Source organism: Periplaneta americana, chromosome 14 (genome assembly GCF_040183065.1).
Source record: "Periplaneta americana isolate PAMFEO1 chromosome 14, P.americana_PAMFEO1_priV1, whole genome shotgun sequence".
In the NCBI taxonomy this organism is placed as follows: Eukaryota; Metazoa; Arthropoda; class Insecta; order Blattodea; family Blattidae; genus Periplaneta; species Periplaneta americana.
This window is the reverse complement of record NC_091130.1, coordinates 110,085,583-110,112,950: the sequence shown is the minus strand read 5'-3', so window position 1 is coordinate 110,112,950 and position 27,368 is coordinate 110,085,583. Positions and strand designations below refer to the sequence as shown.

General features: G+C 35.8%; 1 protein-coding gene across 2 annotated transcripts in view; it reads right to left on the bottom strand.

Moving 5' to 3' along the window:
* The window catches only part of LOC138713657 (gamma-glutamyl hydrolase-like), a 104,379-nt gene that overhangs the window by 49,801 nt on the left and 27,210 nt on the right, over positions 1 to 27,368 (bottom strand). Inside the window, exon 1 of one of the 2 annotated variants that reach the window (XM_069845922.1) lies at positions 10,344 to 10,931. The exons of the other annotated variant lie outside the window; for it this stretch is intronic. Coding sequence (XP_069702023.1) covers positions 10,344 to 10,401 — 58 coding nt within the window. The 5' untranslated portion in view covers positions 10,402 to 10,931. Of the gene's footprint in view, positions 1 to 10,343; positions 10,932 to 27,368 lie in introns of those variants that run through there. 2 annotated transcript variants of the gene reach the window in all.

Below are 27,368 nucleotides of genomic sequence, written 5' to 3'. Positions count from 1 at the left end.
GAAAATGTGTTCAGAAGTGTACACTGGACATTCCAAGTGCTAATAAGTACCGCACTCACTGTACTCACTACATTAGCACGAGGTATGAGGTTCTGTCAATATAATTATTATTATGTAAACTTTGCACAGCATTCATGACTATAGCTTTCCTAATGACGGTCACTTTATGTTATTTACATTCTGTTAAGAGTTGAATGTAAATAATCTGGAACAGTTTCTAGAAGTATTGTCTCAGTTACATTATAAACGTTAGCAACATAATACGGGGTTGCTCACTGTTAAACAATTATTTATCGCCAATATTAGCAATACCCTTTTGTTATGCGCAGGAATATGTCCACAAAATGATATACCTGTAGTTCCATAACTTCCTCTTTCAACACATAGTGGTCCAAAGCATAAATCTAGCGGGAGAAAATTAATAACTTCTCTCCTATCTAACAGATTCTTATGAAACTTTGCACAGTATTTACAGGTGGCATATTTGTTTTATATATAAACTCTCATTGTGTTTCAATAAAAAGGAACTACCCCATTATATGGGGATATTTATTTATTTATCTATTTATTTATTTATTTATTTATTTATTTATTTATTTATTTATTTATTTATTTATTTAATCTGGCAGAGTTAAGGCCATCAGGCCTTCTCTACCACAGCACCGGAATACAAATAGACATATACAAGAAACAAGTGCAGAGAGAAGAAGCAAATAAGAAATAGAAGTAAAATTACAAATACAAATATAAAAAGCACAAATGCAAAAAGAATAAGAGAATTTAGACAAAATTATAAATTTTTCTCCTATCAAACAGATTTTCATCAAACTTTATATACGATATTAGTTACAGGTAACATATTTGTTTTATACAGGGTGATTCACGAGGATTTACCGTCCTTTACGGATCTTATTTCCGAAGACATTCTGAGCAAAAAATATATAAACATGGATCCTGTTCTCAATATTTACAGAGTTACGTTTCGTTATTGGAACGCATTGCTGTGAACGTGTGATCTTGGTCAGCGTGCAGTCAGCAGCCAGCGCGAGCGCTACGGAAATCAAAGACAGCCGTATGCAGTTACGTAGAGCGACGAGTACCGTTCACAAGCGTGCGGCCAAGTGTACTCAAGCGGACGGTGACATTTTTAAAAATGTGTTGTAAACTCTCCAAGACTGCAAATTAAGATGAAAAATTGAACTGCAAATAATTAAGTCGGTGGAAGTAGTATGATTTGTATTAATTGTTGTGATAAGTGCGTAAGAATAATGTAATTTTCTAGTTAAAAATAGAAAAAGATGACTGCACGAAGCAACTAAGGAGTTCACAGCACATTTCTAGCTTCATAATACTTGCCAATTAAAGAAATGATACTTCTGAATATTTCATTATCTATTTTTTTATTATTCTTTTACCTTCAAAGTAAAGAAAAAACGTATTTTACAAACAACTTAAAATTAGTGTACCTCTGAAAATATTGAGAATAGGAACTATGTTTATATCACATTTTTGCTCAAAATGTCTTCAGGAATAAGATCCGTAAAGGATGATAAATCCTCGTGAATCACCCTGTATACAAACTCTCATTACATTTGTATAAAATACAATACACCATTACAGAAAGTTAATTTAGACAAAATGATCAACTTTTCTCCTATCTAACGAATTTTCTTCAAACTTTATTTTGTAGACCTTTTCGGAGTAGTTTGTATTCTGTCTTTTATTACAGATGCTGCATCCCTCCACTTCTCATTGAGAGCCGACTTGCAAGACGCAGTTCTTTTCATCTCTCCACAAACGACTGTACTAATCTACATCTTGCTTTTAAACCGCCTTCCGAAAACTATTTTCTTCGTTTTTTTTCAACACATAATGCAGTAGGAACAGGCTCTATGGTACTATGTGAACGTAATAATCTCTCGGGAAATTAATTTTTGAATTGGAACATTTTTTATGTTCTAGCACAAACCTGTGACATTTTCTACCACATTGCTTCCAAAATATCTTAAAGCCAGATTTCCGTTTTCTTAATTTTTCTTGCAATAGTATCACTACAGTCCTATAGTATTCTAATTTGTCCTTTACATAATTACATCAATCATTCACTGTATTTTTTTTTTTCTGGAAGTTTTCCATATGGGTCACCATCCGTAATAAAATTCGACCCCTGTTATTAAGCAAACGAATTTAACGAGAAAAAAAAACTTTTATTTCAAGACTAATTCTGTAAGATTTTTATTATTATTTTTTTATTTTATTGGGTTATTTTACGACGCTGTATCAACGTCTAGGTTATTTAGCGTCTGAATGATATGGAGGTGATAATGCCGGTGAAATGAGTCCGGGGTCCAGCACCGAAAGTTACCCAGCATTTGCTCGTATTGGGTTGAGGGAAAACCCCGGAAAAAACCTCAACCAAGTAACTTGCCCCGACCGGGATTCGAACCCGGGCCACCTGGTTTCGCAGCCAGACGCGCTGACCGTTACTCCATAGGTGTGGACAATTCTGTAAGATTGATACATAAAATTATTATAAATTAAGTCCAGTTGTTTAATTTATTCAGTATCTTTAAATTGACATCTATTTACATTTTTATTGGAGTTTATGTCCGTCTAAGATACCGACCGACGCCGTTTTCTTTTCGAATACTTCTTGTTAAAGGCTTTGGAAGAAATGGCAACCATCTTAAAAACGTGCAAGTGACGCAGTTTGCAGTTTAAAGCCGCTTATAGCCCTTATATTTCTCTACAATATACTAAATTTTTATCGATATGTTCGGATATATAGGTTGTTAAAGTTTGTTTAGAGTTATAGAATAAAAATAATGATTCTTTTCCACTACGAATAATAATCTGTGGTACGACAGCCCATGAAGGACCATGACCGACCATCCGGCTGCTGGCCTCACGACCATATGCCGAAGCAGAGGTGGACGATCATCCAACCAGAATGGAGGTATCGTGTGGTTAGCACGATGATTCCCCCAGCCGTTATAACTGGCTTTCTTAACTGGATTTCGCTACCTATTGTAGCTTCCCAAGTGCATCACGATGCTGGGTGGGCACCGGTCCCATATACTGGCCGAAATTTCATGAGAAAATTTCTTCCCCCATGAGGACTCGAACCAGCGCGCATTCCGTAACGCGAGTCCTAGGCAGCATGCCTTAGACCACGACGCCACCCCCTACGAATACAAGTTAATATTACCGACACACAGCTCTCAGCATATGTATAATATTATATAAAAAAGTTACACATACTTTTATCTTTAAAATCCAGTAGCTGTGGGAGCTTCCTCTTGTACACTTCCTTGCAGTCACTAACTAATCTCACAATGGCAGTAACAGTCTGATGGCAGACGCGAAGTTAGCATGTAAACATTAAACTTTGAGGCTCTGCCACACAGTGTTATTTTAGATTACTCTTGTTTAAACACTGAATAATGATAGGGCGATATGTTTTGAGTAACACCACAGTCTAGTATATACAGACACGAAGCTCAATACGTAGTAAATATGCATCCATAGATAGTTGCTATCCACTAGGATCGCTAATATCGCCTCATTACAGACAATGTGAAATAGTACCTGCACAGTCTATTGTTCCTAGCACCCTCACAACTCAAGCTTCGTGACTGTATATACGACTGTAGTAATACTGAACTATTTTACTTACACTTAAAGCGTGAGTAAAATTAGTTTTGTCCCGCTAGATTCGTGTGCAACGATCTGATTTCAGAGTACTGTTGGTTATTTTACGCAATATAAGTTAATGTAACATGCTTAAGATCATATTCTGAATGTCTAATTCCTTTCAAAATCTATGGCACTTTTAAATACTGAGTTTTCTTAGATAGAAAAATAATACATAAGCCTGTACGAACATTTAATTACATAACTACGCCTATTGAAATCGCAAAGTTAAAAATGAATGCAGATGTGGTACTTTTTGGAAGTAATAAAAATGTCTTTTTGTGTAATTCAGAAAACGAACGTTCGTCCTTTCGCTGGAGTAGACAGTAAATGACCTCATGTGTGTGTTTTTGTCTGTCTGTGATAATTCGAGAAAATAAACTAAAAATGGAAATATCACTGGCAACATGATGAAAGTACAGAATTTCTTCGAGAAACCTAAAGCGCATAATGACGAGTAATTGTCATCTCCGTGGTATCACAGTCTAGTATATACAGTCACGAAGGTCAATACGTAGTAAATATGCATCCATAGAAGTTGCTAACCACTAGGATCGCTAATACCGCCTCTTTACAAACAATGTGAAATAGTACCTGCACAGTCTATTGTTCCTAGCACCCTCACAACTCAAGCTTCGTGACTGTATATACTAGACTGTGGTGGTACTGTGTTTTAAATTGACCCCGTCATTTCCTTTGGCAACTCATAAGCCAAGCCATACAGTCTTTCATCTAGTCTTGGGAAACTGTTTGTGATGTGGCATTTGTGCAATATTGTTTTAAAGTCCTAATATACTTCGATTTCTTTATATATATATATATATATATATATATATATATATATATATATATATCTTTTAATAACAGGAATGACTTCATATTGAAGTTGAAGATTCTGAATTTTGTCCTTTGAAATTTTTATCTATACCGCCAAATTTGACGTAGCTGAGCGATAACTCCTTTAGTCTTGTTGATTCGACTTTTCTTATCGACTGCTGCTTCTCTACCTTCGCTGACCATACTTCCCAAATAGCATAACTATTCGGTCCGCTGTCAACGTCATCCAGGTCAGCTTCGAATTATTACGTTGATTTATTCTCAACTCTTTGGTTTATGTATTAATTTTAAGTCCGATTTCCTTAGCTTCTACTCTCAGGTACTTCTTCTACTCAGTAGGCCTTCCTGACTATGGTCAGGAATTGTAACCACAACGCAACACATAAAATAACTATTATGTATTAATATTAATACCGTTATTAATTAATTATTACTGTGTTCATATTTCACTAGCTTCCAGTAACCGGTTCAGAAATCTAGTACAATTTTAATTGCATAGAACTTTAGTACCGACAACGTTTATCTCAGCTGCCAACATAACAGTTACAAAATAACTATCATTTGTAGTATTTGTCAGTATCGAAATTCGAAACGAAGTTGGCAAAAGAAAATTCAATCTGCAAACTATAAAATCACCACAATACAATAGCATATGTAATAATGGGGAGGGGGAGGGGGAAATGGTTAGTTTTCACCCTTAGGGTATGAAGTAAGCTGACCCGGTCTATAAAAGACACCCTTGCTTCATTTCAGACTCTACGGTGGTGGTGGGTTGGGATAATTTTCTCGTGTTCCGCTTCGCAGGTGTACTCATTTTACAGTGCCTTTTTAAGACGACCAATCCTTTACGGGATGTCAAATATTGGCATTGCCGTCCACAACTTTCTCTATTAGGACAGCCAAAGGCCAAATTCGATGAAGATCATAAGTGTACAATGCTGTCTGGTATCTTGTTTCTTTCAAGTTGTCAATAAAAAGAACATCATCATCATCATCTTCTTCTTCTTGTCGGACTTATCAGACGTCAGGTCCGTAGTATGCTTGCCTGTCTGTCATTACTGGTTTATTTCAGTACACTAGGTCTTTCTTGTTTCCAAAAACAGCAGGAGAATTTATTATATAACATGTAGTGGGAATATGGCGATTATTTTACATTTGTTTTCCAACCGCTGAAATGACTGTTCTTAAATTTGTTACATCTGTTAACATAGTACAATATTAATATATTTATTGTTTTTTTTTCCTTATTCTGGTTAAGATATGTAAGCCAATACTAGATATTTACAAGTAGCGCCACTCCTGGCCATGTAGTTAACATAACGTAAGGCCATCGAGTTAGGCAACAACGTCGAACGTAAGATAAGACAGACAACCTAGTCCAAAAAGAATAGGTATAAATATGAATTTTCTACCCGGAAGTTAAAACCGGATCCGCTGGATTTCTGTCTTTACAGTACAAGAAGCAGAGTTCCTGTTACAGTGACTAGCGTTCGCTGAAGACAGCAAAAGACGAACACAATTCAAGATACACTAACCCACATTCTGAGAATCAATCCCGGATCTGCGCGATTTCCTGTCGTAAATTTCATCCAAAACGTAGGATTAGGTAATGATATAACTCACATTATTAGCCATAGACCTGCATTGTATGTATAGGGTGATTCAGGAGGAAAAGTAAATATTTAGAGTGGTAGTATAGACTATTATTATTTACTTATGGTTTTTAAGGAACCCGGAGGTTCATTGCCGTCCTCACATAAGCCCGCCATTGGTCCCTATCCTGTGCAAGATTAATCCAGTCTCTATCATCATATCCCACCTCCCTCAAATCCATTTTAATATTATCCTGCCATCTTCGTCTCGGCCTCCCCAAAGGTCTTTTTCCCTCCGGCCTCCCAACTAACACTCTAAATGCATTTCTGGATTCGCCCATACGTGTTACATGCCTTGCCCATCTCAAACGTCTGGATTTAATGTTCCTAGTTCTGTCAGGTGAAGAATACAATGCGTGCAGTTCTGCGTTGTGTAACTTTCTCCATTCTCCTGTAACTTCATCCCTCTTAGCCCCAAATTTTTTCCTAAAACCCTATTCTCAAACACCCTTAATCTCTGTTCCTCTCTCAAAGTGAGAGTCCAAGTTTCACAACCATACAGAACAACCGGTAATATAACTGTTTTATAAATTCTAACTTTCAGACTTTTTGACAGCAGACTTGATGACAAAAGCTTCTCAACCGAATAATAACAGGCATTTCCCATATTTATTCTGCGTTTAATTCCCTCTCGAATGCCATTTATATTTGTTACTGTTGAACCAATATATTTGAATTTTTCCACCTCTTCGAAGGATAAATTTCCAATTTTTATATTTCCATTTCGTACAATATTGTGGTCACGAGACATAATCAGCATACGCTCTAATATTTACAGTTCGTCATGAATAAAAAATTATTAGGCCTATGTGTTTTACGTATTAAAGTGTTATCACTTCTTTACCGTGTCTTCATCATAATCTCTCAAGGGTAGTGATTCAAGTATTGTCATTTTTTGTTGTAAAGGTCCAATATATATATATATATTAAAGTGTGTTCCATTTTATAAAATGGTAATAAATGTAATGTATCAACCAGATATTGCACTCAGCGAAGTTTCTCCTACGAATACTCAATCGACGTTTATATTGTAAGCTGGAAGAAGAATTATAGGAAGAGTAATCTGGTTTCAGGAAGAGAAAACGTACGAGATACGAGTGTACAATTGGACTGCTGCGAACAATTGGCGAAAGATACCTAGACAAAAAGAAAGGAGTGTATGTAGTGTTTGTTAACCTGGGAAAGGCTTTTGACAGAGTGGATTGGAATAAACTTATGGGGATCCTGAATATATTGGTGTGAATTTGAAAAAGAGGACGCTATTCAGTAATCTTTATATTAAACGAGTCAAAGTCAGAATAGGAGAAGAATGGATGGAGTTACGCAATAATAGACCGAACCGACAATTTGAAAAAATTAGATATTTGCACAAATCTGTTGATGGCAGACTAATTTAACACGGAAAAAATCAAGAATGCGATATCTGAATTTTGCTGCTATTTATAAGCAAAAATTCGTTTATTGCATAAAATTCATTTATTTCGCTTTCAAATATTATACTTCAGCTGCTGGTCTCTTATCAAAAATCGGTTAGTCTTTTTTGGTATTATTTATGCTATTTTTTTGTAATAGCATGAATGTTATAATCAGGCTTCGGTCCTGGGCACAGAAACGCATGAAGTTCAGAACGCACGGACGGTAATGTTCTATTGGTCGAGTGGAGTGGGGGATGGAGCGCGATGCAGAATATACAGTACATTCCTAGTGTAGACAATAAATGTCTACCATTAAAGTATTAACGTGAGTTGTAACCTTCAATCAGGTGTCCCTACGCCGAAGCCTGTTACACGTACCGCAGCCAAGCAGCAATACACACAACGGTAATGCACATTACGGACCCACCTGTGCTGTTGCAGTCGGGTGACTGCACACGGGTCATGACGTCATTTATGCTCCGTGTACTCTAAACCTCATACTGGTTACTCTGTGTCCCTAGGCCGAAGCCTGGTTATAATACTTCTTGCATAAAATTGAGCTGGTTGGCACAGTTGATATAGCGCTGGCCTTCTGTGCCCGAGGTTGCGGGTTAGGTCCCGGGCCAGGTTGATGGCATTTAAGTGTGCTTAAATGCGTCAGGTTCATGTCAGTAGATTTACTAGCATGTAAAAGAACTCCTGCGGGACAAAATTCCGGCACACCAGCGACGCTGATACAACCTCGGCAGTTGCGAGCGTCGTTAAATAAAACATAACATTTCTTGCATAAAATGTTTTATAAAAAACAAAAGATTTATTTCAATGGTCAATATCTCGAAACAGGTTTTTGGCGTTTGGTCTATTATTGCGTAACTCCGTCCAAATGTGAGAGAGAAGTCGAATAGGGATTCTCTCTATCACCTACCCAGTTCAGAATCTATTTGGAGGATTTAGTACAGAACTGTTTTCAGAACATGGGAGAGGTGACAGTAGGAGGAAGAAAAATAAATTGCATAAGATTTCCTGATGATATGGTATTGTTACCAGAAGGGGAGATGATACTAAAGAATATGCTACTAGAGCTAAATGACAGCTGTAAGCAATAAGTATGGGATGGAAATAAAAGGAAAAAAGAAGACATGGTTATAGGAAGGAAAAAAGAGGCTAAACGTGCGAATTCGAAATGAGGCAGGGGAACAAGTGGACAGCTTCAAATACTTGAGTTGTACTATATGTGGTAACATGAGCTGCTGCTAGGAAGTCAAAAGGAGGATAGCAATGGCAAATAAAGCTTTTAATAGAAAAAATTAGAATCTTCTGCGGATCTCTGGAAAAATAATTAAGAAAGAGTCTAGTGAAATGCTATTTATAAAATGTCGCATTTTATGGGGCAGAAACATGAACATTACGACGAAGTGAAGAGAAACGACTAGAAGCATTTGAAATGGACCTATGTTAGAAATAATAATGCTGAAACTGATCAGGAAGGGGAAAAGAAATTGGCTGGGTCAATGGCTGAGAAGAAACTGTCTATTGAAGGATGCACTGGAAGGAATGGTGAACGGGAGAATAGTTCGGGGCAGAATAAGATATCAGATGATATTGTTAATATATATGGGTCAAATTCGGAAATTAAGAAAAAAAGGTGAACAATATGGAAGACTGGGGAATGCTGGGTTGTGTAGTGAAAGACCTGCCCTTAGTCTGTAAACTATGAATGAATGAATTAATCCTTATTTTTGTTCGCATAAAGATGCTATTAAAAGTTTATTACAATATTGCTACCAGTATTTTGTAAATTTGTTTCAAAATTAATTACATGTAAGCTTAGGTAGCCTACTTATACCGTGCAATGTCCGTATAAATGAAGCCAATGTCTTAATTTTGCGATTATAAAAATGTATTTTGTATGCAGTCTAGAAAATAAAAATTCACCTTTTTATTCAGGTGTTTAAACAAAATGTATCATTAATGTCATACACAATATGATAGAGGAAATGAGTTCATGAGAAACGCGTAATACGTGTAGGCCCTAATGACAATCTGCTAACTCTTGTGACATTCATTTTTTTCGTGGAATGCGATTCCAATGACAACAGAAAATTTATTGCTTATAATTTTATTTCAAAATACAGCCGCACAATTACAACTTCATGCTTTACAGATTCAATTACCGTCTATTTTTCTAAACATCTTATCAGATGCAAACATAATAATAGATCTACAAGGTCCCTTGTTTATCCGACTTCACTGCTAAAATGTAAGCAAAGTCTTAAAGGTAATGTTAATGTGCAAACAAGTCGTGGAACAAGACACTTGATGAACATCACAAACAACTCGCAAAGTTTTAAAACAAATGATGGGGTATGTAATTTACGTATTATACACTTATAAAATCGTAAGCCATGCAAAATGTTTCACAACTGCGTTTTTAATGTTTCAAAATATTAGTTCCAATGGAAATTCGCAGTTAGATTTCTCCTCATCATTCATTAGGCCTACTTCATGGGCCAGTACACGTGGTTTCAAAGAAGCTAAAACAACAAAATATCGTGCTGTAAACAATCAACCTAAAATCTCAACCTGGTTGTCCGTGCGCTTAATAAACCGCTTTCTCCAGCTACAAACTATAACATTTCTTTGAAATCTTCAAAAATGTTATATCATTTGGATAAAAATGTTCTAAATAAGTTTTTCGTAAATATGTAAAAGTAGCTTCCAAGGTTCATATAGAGCGTTCACTTACATAATGTAGGTCGACGAGGCGGCGTGCGACCGGCACGAAGGCAAACTATCTTCCGCATGCTCGACAGTCCAGTTCAGTTTCTCCGTAGGAGTAGTTGTGTTGACGTTAGATTGCGTGTAATTCTTCTAATTATGTTAGTGGAGTGTTTATGTTTAGATTTAGGAGTGGTCTTTTGTTGCTGTTGCTATATGGAACGGTAACATTAGGAAATTTTCTAGGAAATCGACTTTATACCTTTCCGCAATCACTCTTTCCCAGATAAGTCTCTACCATAAAAATCCTTTGCTTTAATATAAATTTCTGTGGTGCCATATGAGCAACCTAATCTAAACACTTCCCTAACACAATCAGAAGAATAACACGCAATCTATCGTCAACATAACCACTCCTAAATCTAAACACTTCACTAATACAGAAGAATAACACGCAATCTATCGTCAACACAACCACTCCTAAATCTGAACAATTCACTAACACAATCAGAAGAATAACACACAATCTAACGTCAACAAAACCACTCCTAAATCTAAACTTTTCACTCACACAATCAGAAGAATAACGCGCAATCTATCGTCAACATAACCACTCCTAAATCTAAATACTTCACTGACACAATCAGAAAAATAACGCGCAATCTGTCGTCAACACAACCACTCCTAAATCTAAACACTTCACTAACACAATCAGAAGAATAACACGCAACGTAATGTCAATAAAACCACTCCTAAATCTAAACACTTCACTAACACGATAAGAAGAATAACACGCAATCTAACGTCAATACCATCACTCATACAGAGAGACTGTACTGGACTGCCGAGCGTCGGGAGACGGTTTGTCGTGTGTTGCATGGCCTTGGTCCCGATGGCGCGCGGACCGGTCGATCTACATTATGTAAGCCAACACTCTGTATTTAGTCTACGTCTTAAAGTGTACAATGAGTTATTCTTGGTCTTTGGGATATATTAAAATAAATTTGTGATACTAAATATAATTTCTACAGCGTATGTACACTGAGTACTGGGTCTTTGGTCTTTCCCTCATTTTAGTGCCGAGGTCAAGAAGCCTGGAGCTTCTATCGCCATGAAGGTGCTTGAGGGGCAAGGAGGTAATCCTTGCCCCTCAAGCACCTTCATGGCGTGAATAGGGGATATGTGACTATCTTACGTATATGGGCTACCTTTTATCATTTAATTCTCCAAGAATCCTCTGTGGTGAAAACATTGACCCTAGTATACTCACGTAGATGACACGACTTACGATGTTACAGGGCTGAGGGACCATCCCTTACTTATTGCAGCCAAATAGGCTTGGTGTGCACCTCTGTGGAATGAGTTGCTTTCCAGTTGAATACATCTGGTTCATCATCCCACATCTGTCGCATCATCCGTTCTTTTCCAGTCTTCTATAGGCTACCCGCAATTATATTGCGTGTTGACGGTTTTCCGTACATCAGTCTCTTGAGTCATCGAGACTTACAGGAAAACACAAGGTTTCCGAATAGTATAGGACTATAGTTCTCAAAATGAGGTCCCCGAAGCTCATTCTAGGGGTCCGCGAATATTATGGAAAGGGACATTTTTTCCTTCCTTCATAAGGATTTTTATTTTTTATGTGGTAATAATGTTAGAAGCGCACTGACCTTTGTTCTTGTCGGTACAACTTAGTAATTCGTTCATTTGTTGTCGACAGCTTCCGTGTGTTATTAAACAAGGCTTTTTTGTGTCGCAATTGTCTCAGGCACATTGACCGTTGTTGGTACAATTTGTCAATTCGTTCGATTGTTTTTGACAGCCTTCGCGTGTTATTAAAGTTATTAAACAGTGTTAGACAAATTTAAACACAACAACCACAAACATTTTATGTTTTGTCTATAAGGGATCGTTAACTTAAACGTTATCATAATATGAGAGGAACTCAGACATTGTTCAACTCGAGCTAAACTGGCTTCAGACAAATGTCCGTATAGATAAGCTTATCACTAGAAAAATGTGATAGTATAACAAAGCAGACATTAACGGTCTGCAAGGTTACCTTATAGATCAATATAACAGACGAGGGGATAAACCAGGGTCAGGTTTGGGAAAATTTTAAACGAATAATAACCGAGGCCACGTGCAAATACGTGCTATACAAAATAGTAAAAAATAATTCAGACCCGGAATATTGTACAACATATGTCATACAACTTAAGAAAAAGGCTAGGCGAGCGTATAACAAAAGAAATGTTAGTTCCGAAAATTACCAGAAATTCAAGCATCTATAATGGTAAAAATTTGGCGTATCTCAGTGATTAGAGCGCTTGGTATATAGAACCATGTACCCGGGTTCGATCCCCGGCGCCGCGCCGGAGCGAATTATTTTTCTCTAACAACAGTTGTTACCATAACAGATAAATTCTGTAGGATCAAAAATTAATCTTTGTGTAGATTCTTCTCCCAACAGTGCATATATTGTGGAATCCCGGCCACCAAGTTACTCAACTGAGTGCGCTCCTTGTATAATGGCAGTAGACTTAATAACTTATAATATGTCAACATATTTGTCGAACATGGAGTAAGGCCACAAAGGGAAAAACACTAGAGGAAAGGGATTCGATCCAGTGCTGTGGATTGAACTTCGGCGTAGCTCAATGTTTAGAGCGCTTGGTACGTAGAACCAAGACCCGGGTTCGATCCCCTGCGCCGGAGCGAATTTTTCTACTCTAATAACAATTGTTACCATAACATAAATTCTGTAGCACCAAAAATTAATCTTTATGTAGATTACATTTTAAGTCTATTTTCTTCTAAAACAACGCCAATCCTTGTAGAAGTTTGTGTTATTGTGCATGTCACTTGAAAACTCCCTCAGACAGTAGACCGGTGGATAAAAAAAAACTAGTCCTATCCTTTCATAAAAGTGGACTTAACGCGTTTTGGGATCACACTCTTCAGTTTCTTCCTCCATGTTTCCAGTTATTTCTGATGCTCTTTTCCTCTTCTTGGATACCTACTGTATTTTATTTATCACTCTTTGTCGTCTGTATGAACGAGCGGATTTTGCTGTAGTTGGTTGCATAAATTAGTTCTTTTCCAGAAATTCCTCTAACAGAAAAGTATAAATATGGAAATTAAATATCATTCCATGTTGTCTTATTGACAAGAACGCTAAACAAAAACATACAGTGATGTTGTATGACCGACTTCTCAAACATGTGACGAGAATACAGCGCGAATTGCATTACATAACTCGCTATTCATGGCTCGCCTTCATTTGCATTTCTTTAGGTTCACATCTTCTACTTTGTATTTCCTGTCATCAGGATGTCCCGAGTGACCTCCATTATAACTGGAAATGAAAACGTAACGACTGCAACAAGCGAATCTAAACGAATGCATTGCGCAACGTGCGTTTATTTCTCCCATTGTTTATAAGAAAACGCATTAGTTATTCTCTATCTAATATTGTCCATATTCTCTCTCCAGGTTTACTCTCCATTTTTTACTGAAACGATTGTTTGAAGTTGCTGATAGAAGACAACTTTCTTCGTGGAGGGTTCACAATGAACAACATCCCCAAGCAATGGCGTACGCAGGATTTTGTCTTATTATAGTTGTTTACAATTTACATTATCGGTATTATTATTATTATTATTATTATTATTATCATTATTATTATTATTATTATTATTATTATTATTTACTGTATATTTATTTATATTACACTATGTTCTAACAGAACATATTCTTGAATATAATAGGGAGAGGAGTACGACAAGGATGCCTTTTATGATCTACCCCATAGATGTCCAATTGTAACTCGTACGAGGTAACCCCTGGCTTAAGCAACCTGCAGCGCATATTCTTTAAGGTCGTTTTTCCTATTTTATATAGAAAGTTATTGACCTTAGCAGAGCATGCTTGACGTGCAATATCTCCTGGTTCTTATAGGCGTCTGGACACCCATGATCTACCCACATCTACTTGGAGGATTTGGTGAAGGAAGAAGAATAAAATGCATAAGATTTGCTGATGATATGACGTTGTTAGAGAAGACGATACTAAGGGATATGCTACTGGAACTAAATGACAGCTGTGAGCAGTATGGGATGAAGATAAATGCAAACAAGACGAAGACCACGGTTGTCACACTTGCGAATTCTAAATGAAGAAGTAGAGCAAATTAACAGCTTCAAATACTTGGGATGTACTATAAGCAGTAACATGAACTACAGCCCGGAAGTCAAAAGGATAACAATGGCAAAGGAAGCTTTTAATAGAAAAAGGAGGAACTTCTGCGGACTTCTGGAAAAAAAAAAAACTAAGAAAGAAACTAGTGAAAAGTTTGATGTGGGGTTTGGCATTCTATGGAGCAGAAACATGGAAATTACGACGAAAGGAAGAGAAACGAATAGAAGCATTTGAAATGTGGATATGGAGAAGAATGGAGCATGTGAATTGGACAGAGAGAATAAGAAATGAAGCCTATCTGTCTGTCTGTCTATCTGTCCGTCCGTCCGTCCCTCCGCCCGTCCGTCCCTCCCTCCCTCCCTCCCTCTCTCCGCCCGGCCGTCCGTCCGTCCGTCCATCTATCTATCTATCTATCTATCTATCTATCTATCTATCTATCTATCTATCTATCTATCTATCTATCTATCTATCTACCCGTTTATTTATTTATTTATTTATTTATTTATTTATTTATTTATTTATTTATTTATTTATTTATTTATTTATTCTGGTGTATGTAGTTATGGCCATCAGGCCTTCTCTTCCACAGACCTTCTCTACCATAAATACAAATACAATAATAGAAATAAAAAGAAGAATCACACTATAAACAAAATAAAGCCACACAAAAATATACACAGGCTACAGTCACACAATCTTTAAATGTGTGATTAAGTATCATAATTAATTATATCCTAATTAACGAACATAAATAAGAAACTTGCAATTTTAATCTAGAGTAAAAAACACAAATCAATACTTCTATAAATATCTAAAAACCATTAAATAGGACAAAATTTTTAAATTTAATTTTGAATTGTGATAAAGTCCGGCAGTCCCTGACGTCATTATAGTCCCGTCGCTCTAATTTCCGGTAGCCAATCGCGTTGCAGGTCGGCTACATTTAAACGTGTGCGTCTTGTGATTCGTTGATGAAGACGTTATTCATTTTTTAAGGCCTCTATAACTACTTAATATAATCTCCCGCTATTTTGGCTTTTTCGTTGGCGTTCGCAGAAAGCACACGAAGACGTTATTTGCCGCTCAAATATTTGCTGAATTACATTGCGTTTGATTTATTATCATAGGAGCTACGACATGATAATGTTTAACGGTGTGGGAAATAGATTCCTCGTATGGTAGCTCGGCATCGAAAGAACAAAAATGGCGAACGATACTACCTATCTAGAATTTATAGAGCCTTCACTTCCTAAGACGTAAGCAAAGAGGAGGAGTCACGCCGGGAATAACAGCGTCGCGACTATAGGTAACGAATTCTAGAGGTGAGGTATTTCTACAGTTTTTCTACATTCATCGGGGGAGGAATGCATTGAGATGATATTTGACGAGATAAGACCGAGGATTCACCATACGTTACCTGACATTGTCTTACGGTGTGGGAAACCTCGGAATAAAAAGCAACCAGATAATCACATATTTATTAGTTTGAATTAAGTTACTTACTGTATTTAGTAAACTGTCCTTGTAAATATTATATTATATTATTGGCTAAGACCACACCGTACACGAGCCTGGCTCTTACGGTAGTGGCTACAAACATTTTTGTTTTATAATTCTAATTTGTAGTCACTTGCGAGCTAGTTAGTTAAATAAATAAATAAATAAATCAGCCCGAGCGCAACTTCGGATTGGCAGCCAAGCGTCTTAGCCGACTGAGCTACGCCGATGTTTAACATGTAATTGAACTAAAATAATGTCACATAATGAAATTATACTTTTATGCACCGCGTTACAAGGTTGCGCGCAGAAATCGTTCTAACGATAAAAAAGGAGTGGGATTACTCTTGTTTGTTTGCATTAATATTAGAAAAAAACAGTGAACAAACTTTATCCAGCTGTTTAGCATTAACGCTAATTCTTAGCCTGTCAGCTTCCAGCCATATTTAAGGTGTTTACATTGTTACTGTTTTGTGTGACGTAGTAAATTCGCTTCTCATCGAGCTGACAACTGCGAGAGGGGTGGACGTTGAGAGCTGTGGGATGTCTGCTGTACATTACCGAGAAATGAAGTGACGCCGGAAAATTCCACAAAACTCGTCGGTCACGAGTTAGAATTATTCCGTTCTGATTAAAACAGAGTTTAATGTGACAATCCCGTGTAAACAGATATCGGTGTAATGTGACAATTCCGTGTCCTATCACTTCGTGCATTGCAATTTCGCACTACTGTAAACAGATATCGGTGTGTTTACAGTTCTTAAATTGTTTTCGTCAGAAATTAAATTAAATATAGTTAGTGCAAACAAATTTTTATGCTGGTTTATTCCTGGCAATCTACTCAAATTGTTTTCTTTTTTTTCGATATTAATGATGTTGTCCTGGTAAACTGTAATTTTCTCCCAGACTTTAACTATAAAAACTAATTCAATATACTTTACAAAACTTATGTGCAGAATTTTTAATTACTTTTTTACTATCATAAATGAAGTTACATCCATTCAAAGAGTACAGAGAAAGAATCAGCTTTGTCCAATATTTTTCAAAATTGATTTATGCGTGTAGTGGGATTCCATGGAACTTAATTCTAAGAAAGAAATACTGCAATAATATGAACAGTCTAAGTGCTCTGACAGATTCTAGATTTGGCGTACAATGGAAAGTACAGCGACATCATTTTATTTTTACTAACATTTCTAATTAAGCATACAAAGATATAAATTATTACAGTTGCATGAACACTTTTTGATAATTGAATTAAAATTAGTATAATCAATTAAAAACCAAACATGTTTCGGAGGTATGCTCCTCCATCTTTAGTGACAATACCACGACGCTGGTTCTGATGTTTGACCGCATATCGTGGCTTAAAGGAGACTGTCTCCTGCCACTGAAGATGGAGGAGCATACCTCCGAAACATGTTTGGTTTTTAATTGATTATACTAATTTCATTCAATTATCAAAAAGTGTTCATACAACTGTAATAATTTATACCTTTATATGCTTAATATCTCATTCATGAACACTGTTGAATCTGACCTTACTTGTGTAAATTCAACATTTGTAATATTAACCTGGCTATATCTTTGGATTAACGGTTGAGAACCGGAAACACCGTTTGCTACCCCCTTGCACGACTGGAGTTCATGATACTGGCGTAAAATACAGTATAACCCCGATTATCCGTCACCCTATTAACCGATCAGCGGACTATCCGACTCTCTCTCTCTATTCTTTCTTTCTTTCTTTGCTGCGGAAAATGTATGTAGTGCTATACCTTATATTAGTACCTATTCTTTTCTAGGGTCTATTATTACAAGTCTTTATCCTTACTTATTACAAGTGTACTGCCAGTAATAGGAACAATTACCGCTAGGCCTACTTGAAGGTGTTTTTCCCAAATTGTAAAATAATCGCTACCTGCTTTCAAAGAAATGGTCCCAAAAACTTCCGCAAAATTTAGAGCAAACCTGTGCAGCATTCAGTCCTTGGTCTACTGTTCGAATGCTCGTACTTCATAATTTCTATCCAAAATATCTTCAACGGGTGTCAAAAGTGTTTTACAAAGTATCAAAATAAAAATACAAATAAATAATTGATCAGTTTGCGAAAAGAGAAATCGCGGTTTCTCTCGCATCACAATACGAGATTGGCATTACAAATGTGCGCGATTTAATTAAAAACAAGAATGAAGTGTATACAATCTGTAAATCTACAACAAGAAACGTCTACTATTCCTATCTTTCCACAAAGATTCAACGCAAGAAATTTACTTGGCCCTTATAAAATCATTTTTGACAACCGGACTTAAATTATTACTGGTAAACTTCTGATTGACTATCTAGCATGTTAAACAAAAGACCAGGGCGGAAATTATGAAACTGTATTATGCACTTAATTTACGAAAATGTTTTATGATACGGATTATCCGACTTTTTCGATTAACCGTTTAGTCCACCCCCTTGATTACCACGGTTAATAGAGGTTCTACTGTACAAACAAATCACTTTACTAGGTATAGGAGGGAAGAAAAATAGTGCATCCATTTACGTAAACTAGGAAATATCGCGATTTTGTGTTTGATAATTTTCATTAGGTTTTTGTTTAATCAAAATACAATACTATATTAATAATAAGTGTTTTTACTCACGAACTGAACTATTCATTCGGACGTGTTCATTATGCAGTGTATATTATACTGTCTACAGCACATTAGCGTACAGTCTAGAGCAGCGTTTCTCAAACTATGGTCCGCTGACCACCTGTGGTCCTCGAGATCTACCCTTGTGGTCCTTCAAGAAGGACAGAAGAAAAAATGAAATTCAAACGAATTGCGTATCACACTATAGCTGAAAATCTCAGAGTTTGGAATTACACACGGCAATCGCCTTTCATTTTTTCTCCCAGTACTGACATTTTATGAAATTTATTACCCTACCTGTCTGTCGACTTCCCACTCTACTCTCAGCAACAAAAGAGGGATTTAAAGCACTATGAACGTGGTGTTTCTCGCCATCTTTTCCCTGTACATCAGCTGATGACATGTGACAAAGCACATTGGCATATCTTTCAGGTATATTCTCAAAATTAAACGAACTAAATCTCTCTCTGCAAGGTAATTCTTTGACTGTTCTCAATGCGCATGAGAAAATAAACTTGGTTTGTGGGTCAGTTCAGTAAAACAGACGATTTTTTCACTATTTCCAACCCCAGAGTCATTTTGGTCGAAAATGATTTCGTTATTGGAAAAGAATTATGCAATGACATATGTTCGCATCTCAAAACTACGAGGTCACAATTTTAAACTTATTTTCCAAGTAAATATGACGAATTTTCATGTGTTCCTGGTCCCTTTCATTGCGATATTGAAAATAACAAACTTCCATTGAGTGAAAGAGAACAGTTAATTGAACTCTCGAATGACACTGGACAAAGTGAAATTCCAAGCGGAAGGTATGGTTAATTTCTGGACCTCATCACAAGTGAAAAGAGAATATAGTGAATTGTACAATGATGCTTTACTGATTATTCAGTTTGCTTTTACGTATCTGGTGAGAAAGGGTTTTCATCACTAACTCTAATAAAAACAAAGTACCGAAATCGACTCGATGTATGTGACGATCTCCGACTTAAGCTTACCAGCATACTTCCAAATATAGAACAACTGTGCTAGAATCGGCAGGCTTATTCACCTCATTAATGTGAGTACCGACATTTATTTAGTTTGTTTAGTTAATAAATTAAAGATTTTATCCAAATCTCTAATAGCCTTGATTTATTAAAAAACGAAAATGATTTTTTTTCTATTAACATTAACTTAATTAGTTAATACTAATATAAAATTATATGAATTAAATTAATTTTAATTAAATAATTCTGTTTTAAAATATAAGTATACCGGTATTAAAATATGCTACAAAAATGATAAATTTGCTTTCCAAGGAAACAAGAGGAAGTGGTCCCCGCTTCAAAAAGGTTTGAGAAACGCTGGTCTAGAGAATGAAGTTAAATTGAAAAATAATCATTATATAGATATTTAAATACATTTTTGAAAGTGGTGGCCGTTCATTTCGATACAGGCTTAAGTTCTTTTATGCATATTATTGCACTATAGACTATTGTACCGGTACCTAATTCCAGTTACCAGTTTCGTCCTTCGTACTAGTAACTCATGTTGAAATAATTCTGTATCTACTCTATGAAAAAGTACCTTACGTACTGTAAATTGAATCTTCACTTCTGTCCGATCCGAAAAGATAAAATTACTCAGACATGTTATCTTCTGTCCGTCCAAGTGGTTTTGTCGCAAGGTCGTAGAAAGGGAGGAAATCACGTGACAGTTAATTACTTAACGTGGTCCTTTTATTTAAGTTATTTTAAACAGTTGTATAATATTACGTAAAAGTCCAATTCCTAACAGATGTTTTCAGAAAAGAGCTAAGACAGCCCAGCGACTAGCCTTTACAGAGGGGCGAGGAGAAGGGGTGGGTTAAACCGGGATGCGACGTTGGCAAACGGACGACAGTACGTGTGCGAAAATAAGATTCAATATTGAAAGCTCTTTCGTCACTGGAAAACGCGAACATATTTCTGGAACGTACTATACTCACTAACTCAGTACTGTTTACTGTGACCGTAAGACGACTTTGACAGCATACGCGGCCTTGGTTCTGTGTGGTGGACGGTTGTAAATTTATTGTTAGAGAGGGGAGGAGTGAAGTAAATTAAAAAACTCAGGTACAATAAAAATTGAAGTAAAAATAAAATGATGTCCCTGTATATGCTAAAGAGAGATTTTACTGGTCTTTTGAGCAATTTGATGAAATGTATTGAGCTCTTTCTTTTCCTATACCTCTCATTTTTAGCCGTACTCGACGTGGAGCTCCGAATTTCAACAAGCTAAATAAGTATTATAACTTAACTACACCCGAGCACGAGCTTTTTTCCCTTCAGGTGTACTAATTTTATGCGTAATCTTTATAATCGAAAGGAAATTTATTGTTATAAATTAAATTATTATTATTATTACTATTATTATTATTATTATTATTATTATTATTATTATTATTATTATTTTATTTCCAATGGAAACAATTTCCTTCGTATCTCTATATTTTACCACCACATATACATCCCTTCAGAGAAAACTAAAGAGAGGACAATGAATCAATTCAGAACACAGCTCTAACAATGTCCTTTAGGTCAAAATAATCATGAAATAAACAACTGGACTAATTAACCTATTTGCCTGGCACCGTTCTGACACTCTAAGCCTAATTATTAAATACGTAGTTTGTTACAACGATTCTCATAATATGTAAATTAGAGATAGCAATAATAACTCACCATTGTCTCCACGACACATGATGCTAGAAGACATGCTTCGTAATTCGATTTAAGGATCAGCTGTGAGTGACACTGGCAGTTCGAATGAGAGGCATGACCCCGTTATTTTAACGATTCTCGACCCAGATTCGACAGGCGAAGGACTTTTTTTTAATTGATTAAATCAAATTTAATAGCACTACGTAAATATTATCGAAGGGACATGGCATTGTTTTTATATTCACAAGGTTTGCGATTCATTTTCGAAGACGATATACAGTAACTGGAGTTAGGGCTGATTTACAATAAACCGGGAGTGAAAACGACAACGAGAACTGGAGCGGGAATATTGTTAAAATAAATATAATTAAATGTGAGCATTCACAATTAACTTTCATGTTCCCGTTCCAGGGCTACGGTAAGCTTTTCGTTAATTGTGAATGCTCACATTTAAATACATTTATTTTAACAATAGGGTAAACTAGGATCTGTTGGACAGTCGGGCATGTTGGACACTTCATACTTTAACGTGTTACCTCGCCACTTGTGGGCACCACATTCTGCTAGAAGTCAATGACGGAAGTAGCCACGAATGGGGCTACTTCGGTCATTGACTTCTAGCAGAATGTGGTGCCCACAAGTGGCGAGGTAACACATTAAAGTACAGAGTGTCCAACATGCCCGACTGTCCACCAGACCCTAGTTTACCCTATTTCCATTCTCGTTCTGTTGTCGTTTCCGTTTCCGGTTTATTGTGGACCAGCCTTTAATCGTGGTAGTTACATTCGATGTAAGAGCTGCAGTACACGTCGTTACTTCTCCTCTTCAAGCATTGCAAATTCCGATTTATCACTAAGCATTAAGCTTTTTTTTGTTATCAATAAAGATAAGTAGTTCAAATCAAAACATTGATTTCAGGTTGTGTGCAGCCATCTTGGTTCTATTACACTAGCTGTCTTCTGTGTATACTATACTCTGTTCACATTATCAACTCAGTATAGATAGGCAGACAGACAAACAGACAGATATTTATTTGTCCTTCAAAAACCAAAGGTTATAAGGCAAGTCACCGTTTTCAATACTTACAATATAAAATGTGACTAAAGAATCAAGTCAAAAACAATATTAAATATACATTATGCTAAAACATTTCCAACACCTTTGTTATCATAAGGGCATAGTGTTAGAAAAATATATTCTTTCACTAATTTCCTAAATAATTTTTCTCTCTGATTTGTTTAATATTTTCAGGTAGATTGTTAAATAACACTGGTCTACAAAATCAATTTTGTTTTAATCATCAGAAATGAAAGTATGCGTCTCTAGATAAGTTTTTCGTACTGATTACGAAAATAATGTTTAATTTTTTTTCTAGCACGTGCAGTTTTTACAGTATAGTATATGATATTATGTTGCTGCGGCAGGATATATTGATATCCGTAAATCTAAGACCTAAAATATGATGAAATGATAATAGTAAACATACCTTCTGTGATTAAAAGGTAGTTGACTTCCTCTTTTTAAGGTTTCTGGAGCATTCCAGTACAACATTCAGCAGTAATTCGCCATCATGTAATGATTCCAGAAACCTTGGTAACGTTGCTCCATTGACTTTATAACGTGGTCGAAACGTTCCCCTTGCTCATCGCTTACTTCACCAAGGTTTTCTGGGAAGAATTCTAGATGGGAATGCAGAAAATGAACGTTTAATGACATACGATACCCAAGTTCTTTGTATGAGTGTAGAAGTTTGCGGATACCATTCTTGAAATCAGGAGCTTTCTTCATGCCTAAGAAATTGCCGCAAACCCATTTGAAATTTTCCCAAGCTGCTTGTTCTTTGTCTGTCAGAATAGTAAAAAAAGCTTCATCTTTAAGGATTTCTCGGATTTGAGGTCTAACAAAGATACCCTTCCTTTAATTCTGCTTCGCTAAGTCGAGGATATTGAAATCCTTGTGACTCTGTCTTCGCCATTGTCTTTACTATGCACTTTATCAACCCCAATTTTATATATAGTGGAGGAAGAAATACCTTCTTGGGATTCACAAGGTATTGGTATTTAACAGAATGATCTCCTGGTTCATAGATTTTCCTTAGTTTCCAGTCATGTTTAATATAATGCTGATCTGTATTGCGACTAAGGCATAAGAAACAGCAAAACTTTGTAAAGTCAGCTCGCATCCCCATCAACATGCCAAAAACCTTGAGATCTCCAGAGATATTCCACTGGTAACGATCATAACAAAGTGTCTCCAGTAGCAGTTTCATATTGTCATAGATTTTCTTGAGATGCACAGAATAGGCAATTGGAATGGAAGGTTTCAAATTACCATTAGGGAGAAGTACAGCCTTCAGACTTCGCTGTGGGGAGTCAATGAATAGTCTCCAATCTGATGGTATACTCGTATACTCTTGATGAAGTTCTGTGAATAGGGCATTAATGTTATGACTATAAACCATTGGACCATCAATCACAAAAAATTGCTTAAGTTCTGATTCCTTATACGGAAATGCTAAACTCTGACAACATCCTTTAACATGTTCCTTTCCTTCAGTCTAGAAGCAAGAAGTTCTGCTTTGTATTTCGGTAAAAAAAAAAGAATCTCTAATTAAATCATTCAGTTCCTGCTGATTAAAAAACTTTGATCAAGTATCGAACCATGATCACATTCTAGCTCTTCAAGTACCAAAGGCAGAACTAAAGCATTCGAAAAAGTATCGTCATTGCATTTGTCTTTTCTGTTGTCTCAATTTAATAGAATCAAGTAACACGGCAAACTAGCTGCGGATGTTATGAGAATTAAACAAATAAAAAAAATTAACAAATGTGCATATAAAGCATTCTATCTGCTTAAAAACAGAGAATTTTCTGAAGTTATTTATACAATTTTCACATGGATAACAGTCTATCATCTCTCCTAATTATCTCAAAAACTGTGCGTGCTAGAAAAACTAATTACAGGTTTGAAATCAGCAGTCCATACTTAGCCAAATCCCCATATTACGTTCCTTTATGAATTTTCTTTGTAGACCAGATAATTTTAAACGTAGGACCATGGGTGATTTATTGTACTTACACAAATTATGTTTTGGTGTTACGTACATGTCATAGTTTCTTGTATTATAATCGCGACATTTCTCACTGGAATTATAATGAGTGATCTTGCTATATACACTCGGTCAAACTTAAAAAATATACACCATATACTGTCAAAATTTTGTAATATTTAAATAGTCTCTACACGAACTCCTAGGTGCTATTTTAAAAATACAACGTAGAATGCGCTTTTGAATCACAAATATATTTTGTATTAGGGGCCATAACTCAATCTGGACTCAAAATAAGCATAATAAAAGGATAATAGTGTTTATAGCTCAACATACTACTCAGTATTCTTAATTGATAACCAACCACATTTAATTTATTTAAACAAATATAATGTTGATTCCAGATCATACATTCATCAAACATTACACCTAAAAATCTGACATCTGACCATAATCTGTGCGTTGTTGATATTTATTATTTAAATTCGTATCTTTTCTATTTTGCATTGTATGAAAATTTATGAAGCCTGTTTTGTTAACATTGAGATGTAGCCTATTAGCACAGAACCATTTTCTTATATCTTCTAATAAAATGTTCCAATTTCATTCCAAAGTCTGGAGATTGTCCCCAAAAATCATGATAGAAGTACTGTATATCCTCAAGTGTGTATGGATGACTTTAGTAATTATATTATAGCAATATGCACAGTAGAGAAATAGTTATAATACGTGCTAACATTCGCAGTGAAGTTGTGCAGTGTAGTGAGCGGTTTTTAACATGGCAGAATTGAAGTATTTTAATCATAAGAAGTAGGATGCAATAGTTACTTCAAGATTTACTGGTAATCATAGACGCCTATCAGCAAATGAAGATAGATCTTAGTGGAGCTTATTTAATGTGCATACATAATGTAAAGAAGGAATATTATTTCAGGGAAGCTGTGCTACGAAATACTTATAAGAAATACGTTTATTTGCATGGGGATACAACAATCAAGAGAAACATTCTACTTCAAAATTTGACTCAAAACAGATATAATTTTATGTTTTCTTGACCTATACATGATGTTAGTATGTTTCAAGATCCCTTCAAACAATTTCTCGCAGCAGTCACTCTGCTGCAGTCCAGGAATGGCTGACGCCGCGAGATGTGGAAGAATAGGTCTAATTATTGATTAAATATATTCCAACCCACAGTAGTTCGAATAGTCATTAAAAAATTGAAAAATGTTCTTGAAACGATTTGTGGGTTTAATGTGATGTGCCATATACGAAATACATTATTAGATTCATTGTTGTTCACTGGTGATAGAGTAAGGAATAGTTTATCATGTTTCATATTGTTCCAGTTACGTCTTGTGACTTAGAACGAACATTTTCAAGGTACAAGTCACGAAGCTTGAGTTGTGAGGGTGCTAGGAACAATAGACTGTGCCAGTACTATTTCGCATTGTCTGTAATGAGGCGACATTAGCGATCCTAGTGGTTAGCAGCTATCTATGGATGCATATTTACTACGTATTGAGCTTCGTGACTATATATATATATATATATATATATATATATATATATATATATATATATTACACTGTGGTACAAGTATTACTTTTCTGAACATAGAAAAGTATGTTTTTGATAAACTGAAAATTAATATTATTATTAAAACTGTAACAAGACTAGATACATAGTATTACGTATTTTGTTTGTTATTCTTATATGTATGAGTAAATTATTTTATATTGAAAATTACAAAGAATGTAATTGCTAATTATTATTTTTTACACAATTTTAAATGTTCATTATGTTTTTTATTCTAAAGTCATGGATCACTAGCCCAAAGATAAGTTTGGTTACCACCCGAGTGTACATGTTTATTTTGTTGGTTTGTTGACGTTCAGAGCTGCGTCACTACTGTTCATTCGGCACATATATAGCCCAAGCTCACACAACAGTTTCGTTACGTACTTCTTATCTCTGGTTATCAAGAAATCACCATACTTCAAGGGTCAGTTCAAAAGGGATACAACTCAGAATTTATAGTTTTGACATACCGGCATTTTAAACTCTAATGTTGCTGTGAAAAATCCAAGGATCGTTTAAATTACTCCAAATTATGTTAATGATGTTTAATATATAATGCTATATAAGTTTCGAATTAGAGTGAAGTTAATAACAATTTTCACAGCAACATGAAATTTTAAAATGCAATTTTCTCAAAATTTTTAATTTAGAGTTGTTTCCCTCTTTAACTGGCCCGTCAATTTGTATTTGGACCTGAACTTCGCAGGCTGAAATGTGACAAAGGTCAATGGATTTTAAGAGGAGATAAAATACTTCTTCCAGACTTAAGTAAAGCTATGGAGTTCATGTTCTTTATTTAAGCCATTTAAATGAAGTCTGTCTCTTACAGAGAGATTCGGACAAAATCATCAAACTGTTTCTTTCTGTAAAGAGTTGCCTTTCTTCTTATAGAACTGTCTGCGATTACAAGATCACTAGATGTCGCAGTTGTACGGTTAGCGAACTTGCGTCCATTTGAGTTACGATTATACTCGTAATAGTTAGGTTGTGTCCCAGATCACATATAGATTGCTCATTCCTATGTTAAAATCGGTTGCACTTTGAAGAGAACAACAGCCAAGATAACCACCCATCCATCGTAAACGAACATGAGATGGCAGTACAGTCGGTAATGCAATTTAAATGGGAGTTATGAGTGACTCCTTATGTAAAAACTAGATGGCAGCATAGTAAACCTGACAAAAGTTGTTACCGTCAAAGCCTATAATGCAGAGCAATCTGGGTATATATGATCTAGGGTTGTGTATACGTACGACAACAATTTATTGTGTTTCACTGCGAAAATTCCTGGATGTGTAGCACTAAATTTTTCTAGACTTTCACGAAATGGCTACTAAGTTGTCGTACAAATCAATAGGAACGCATGCTTCCACTCATCTTGCAATAGTTTATTGTGGTAG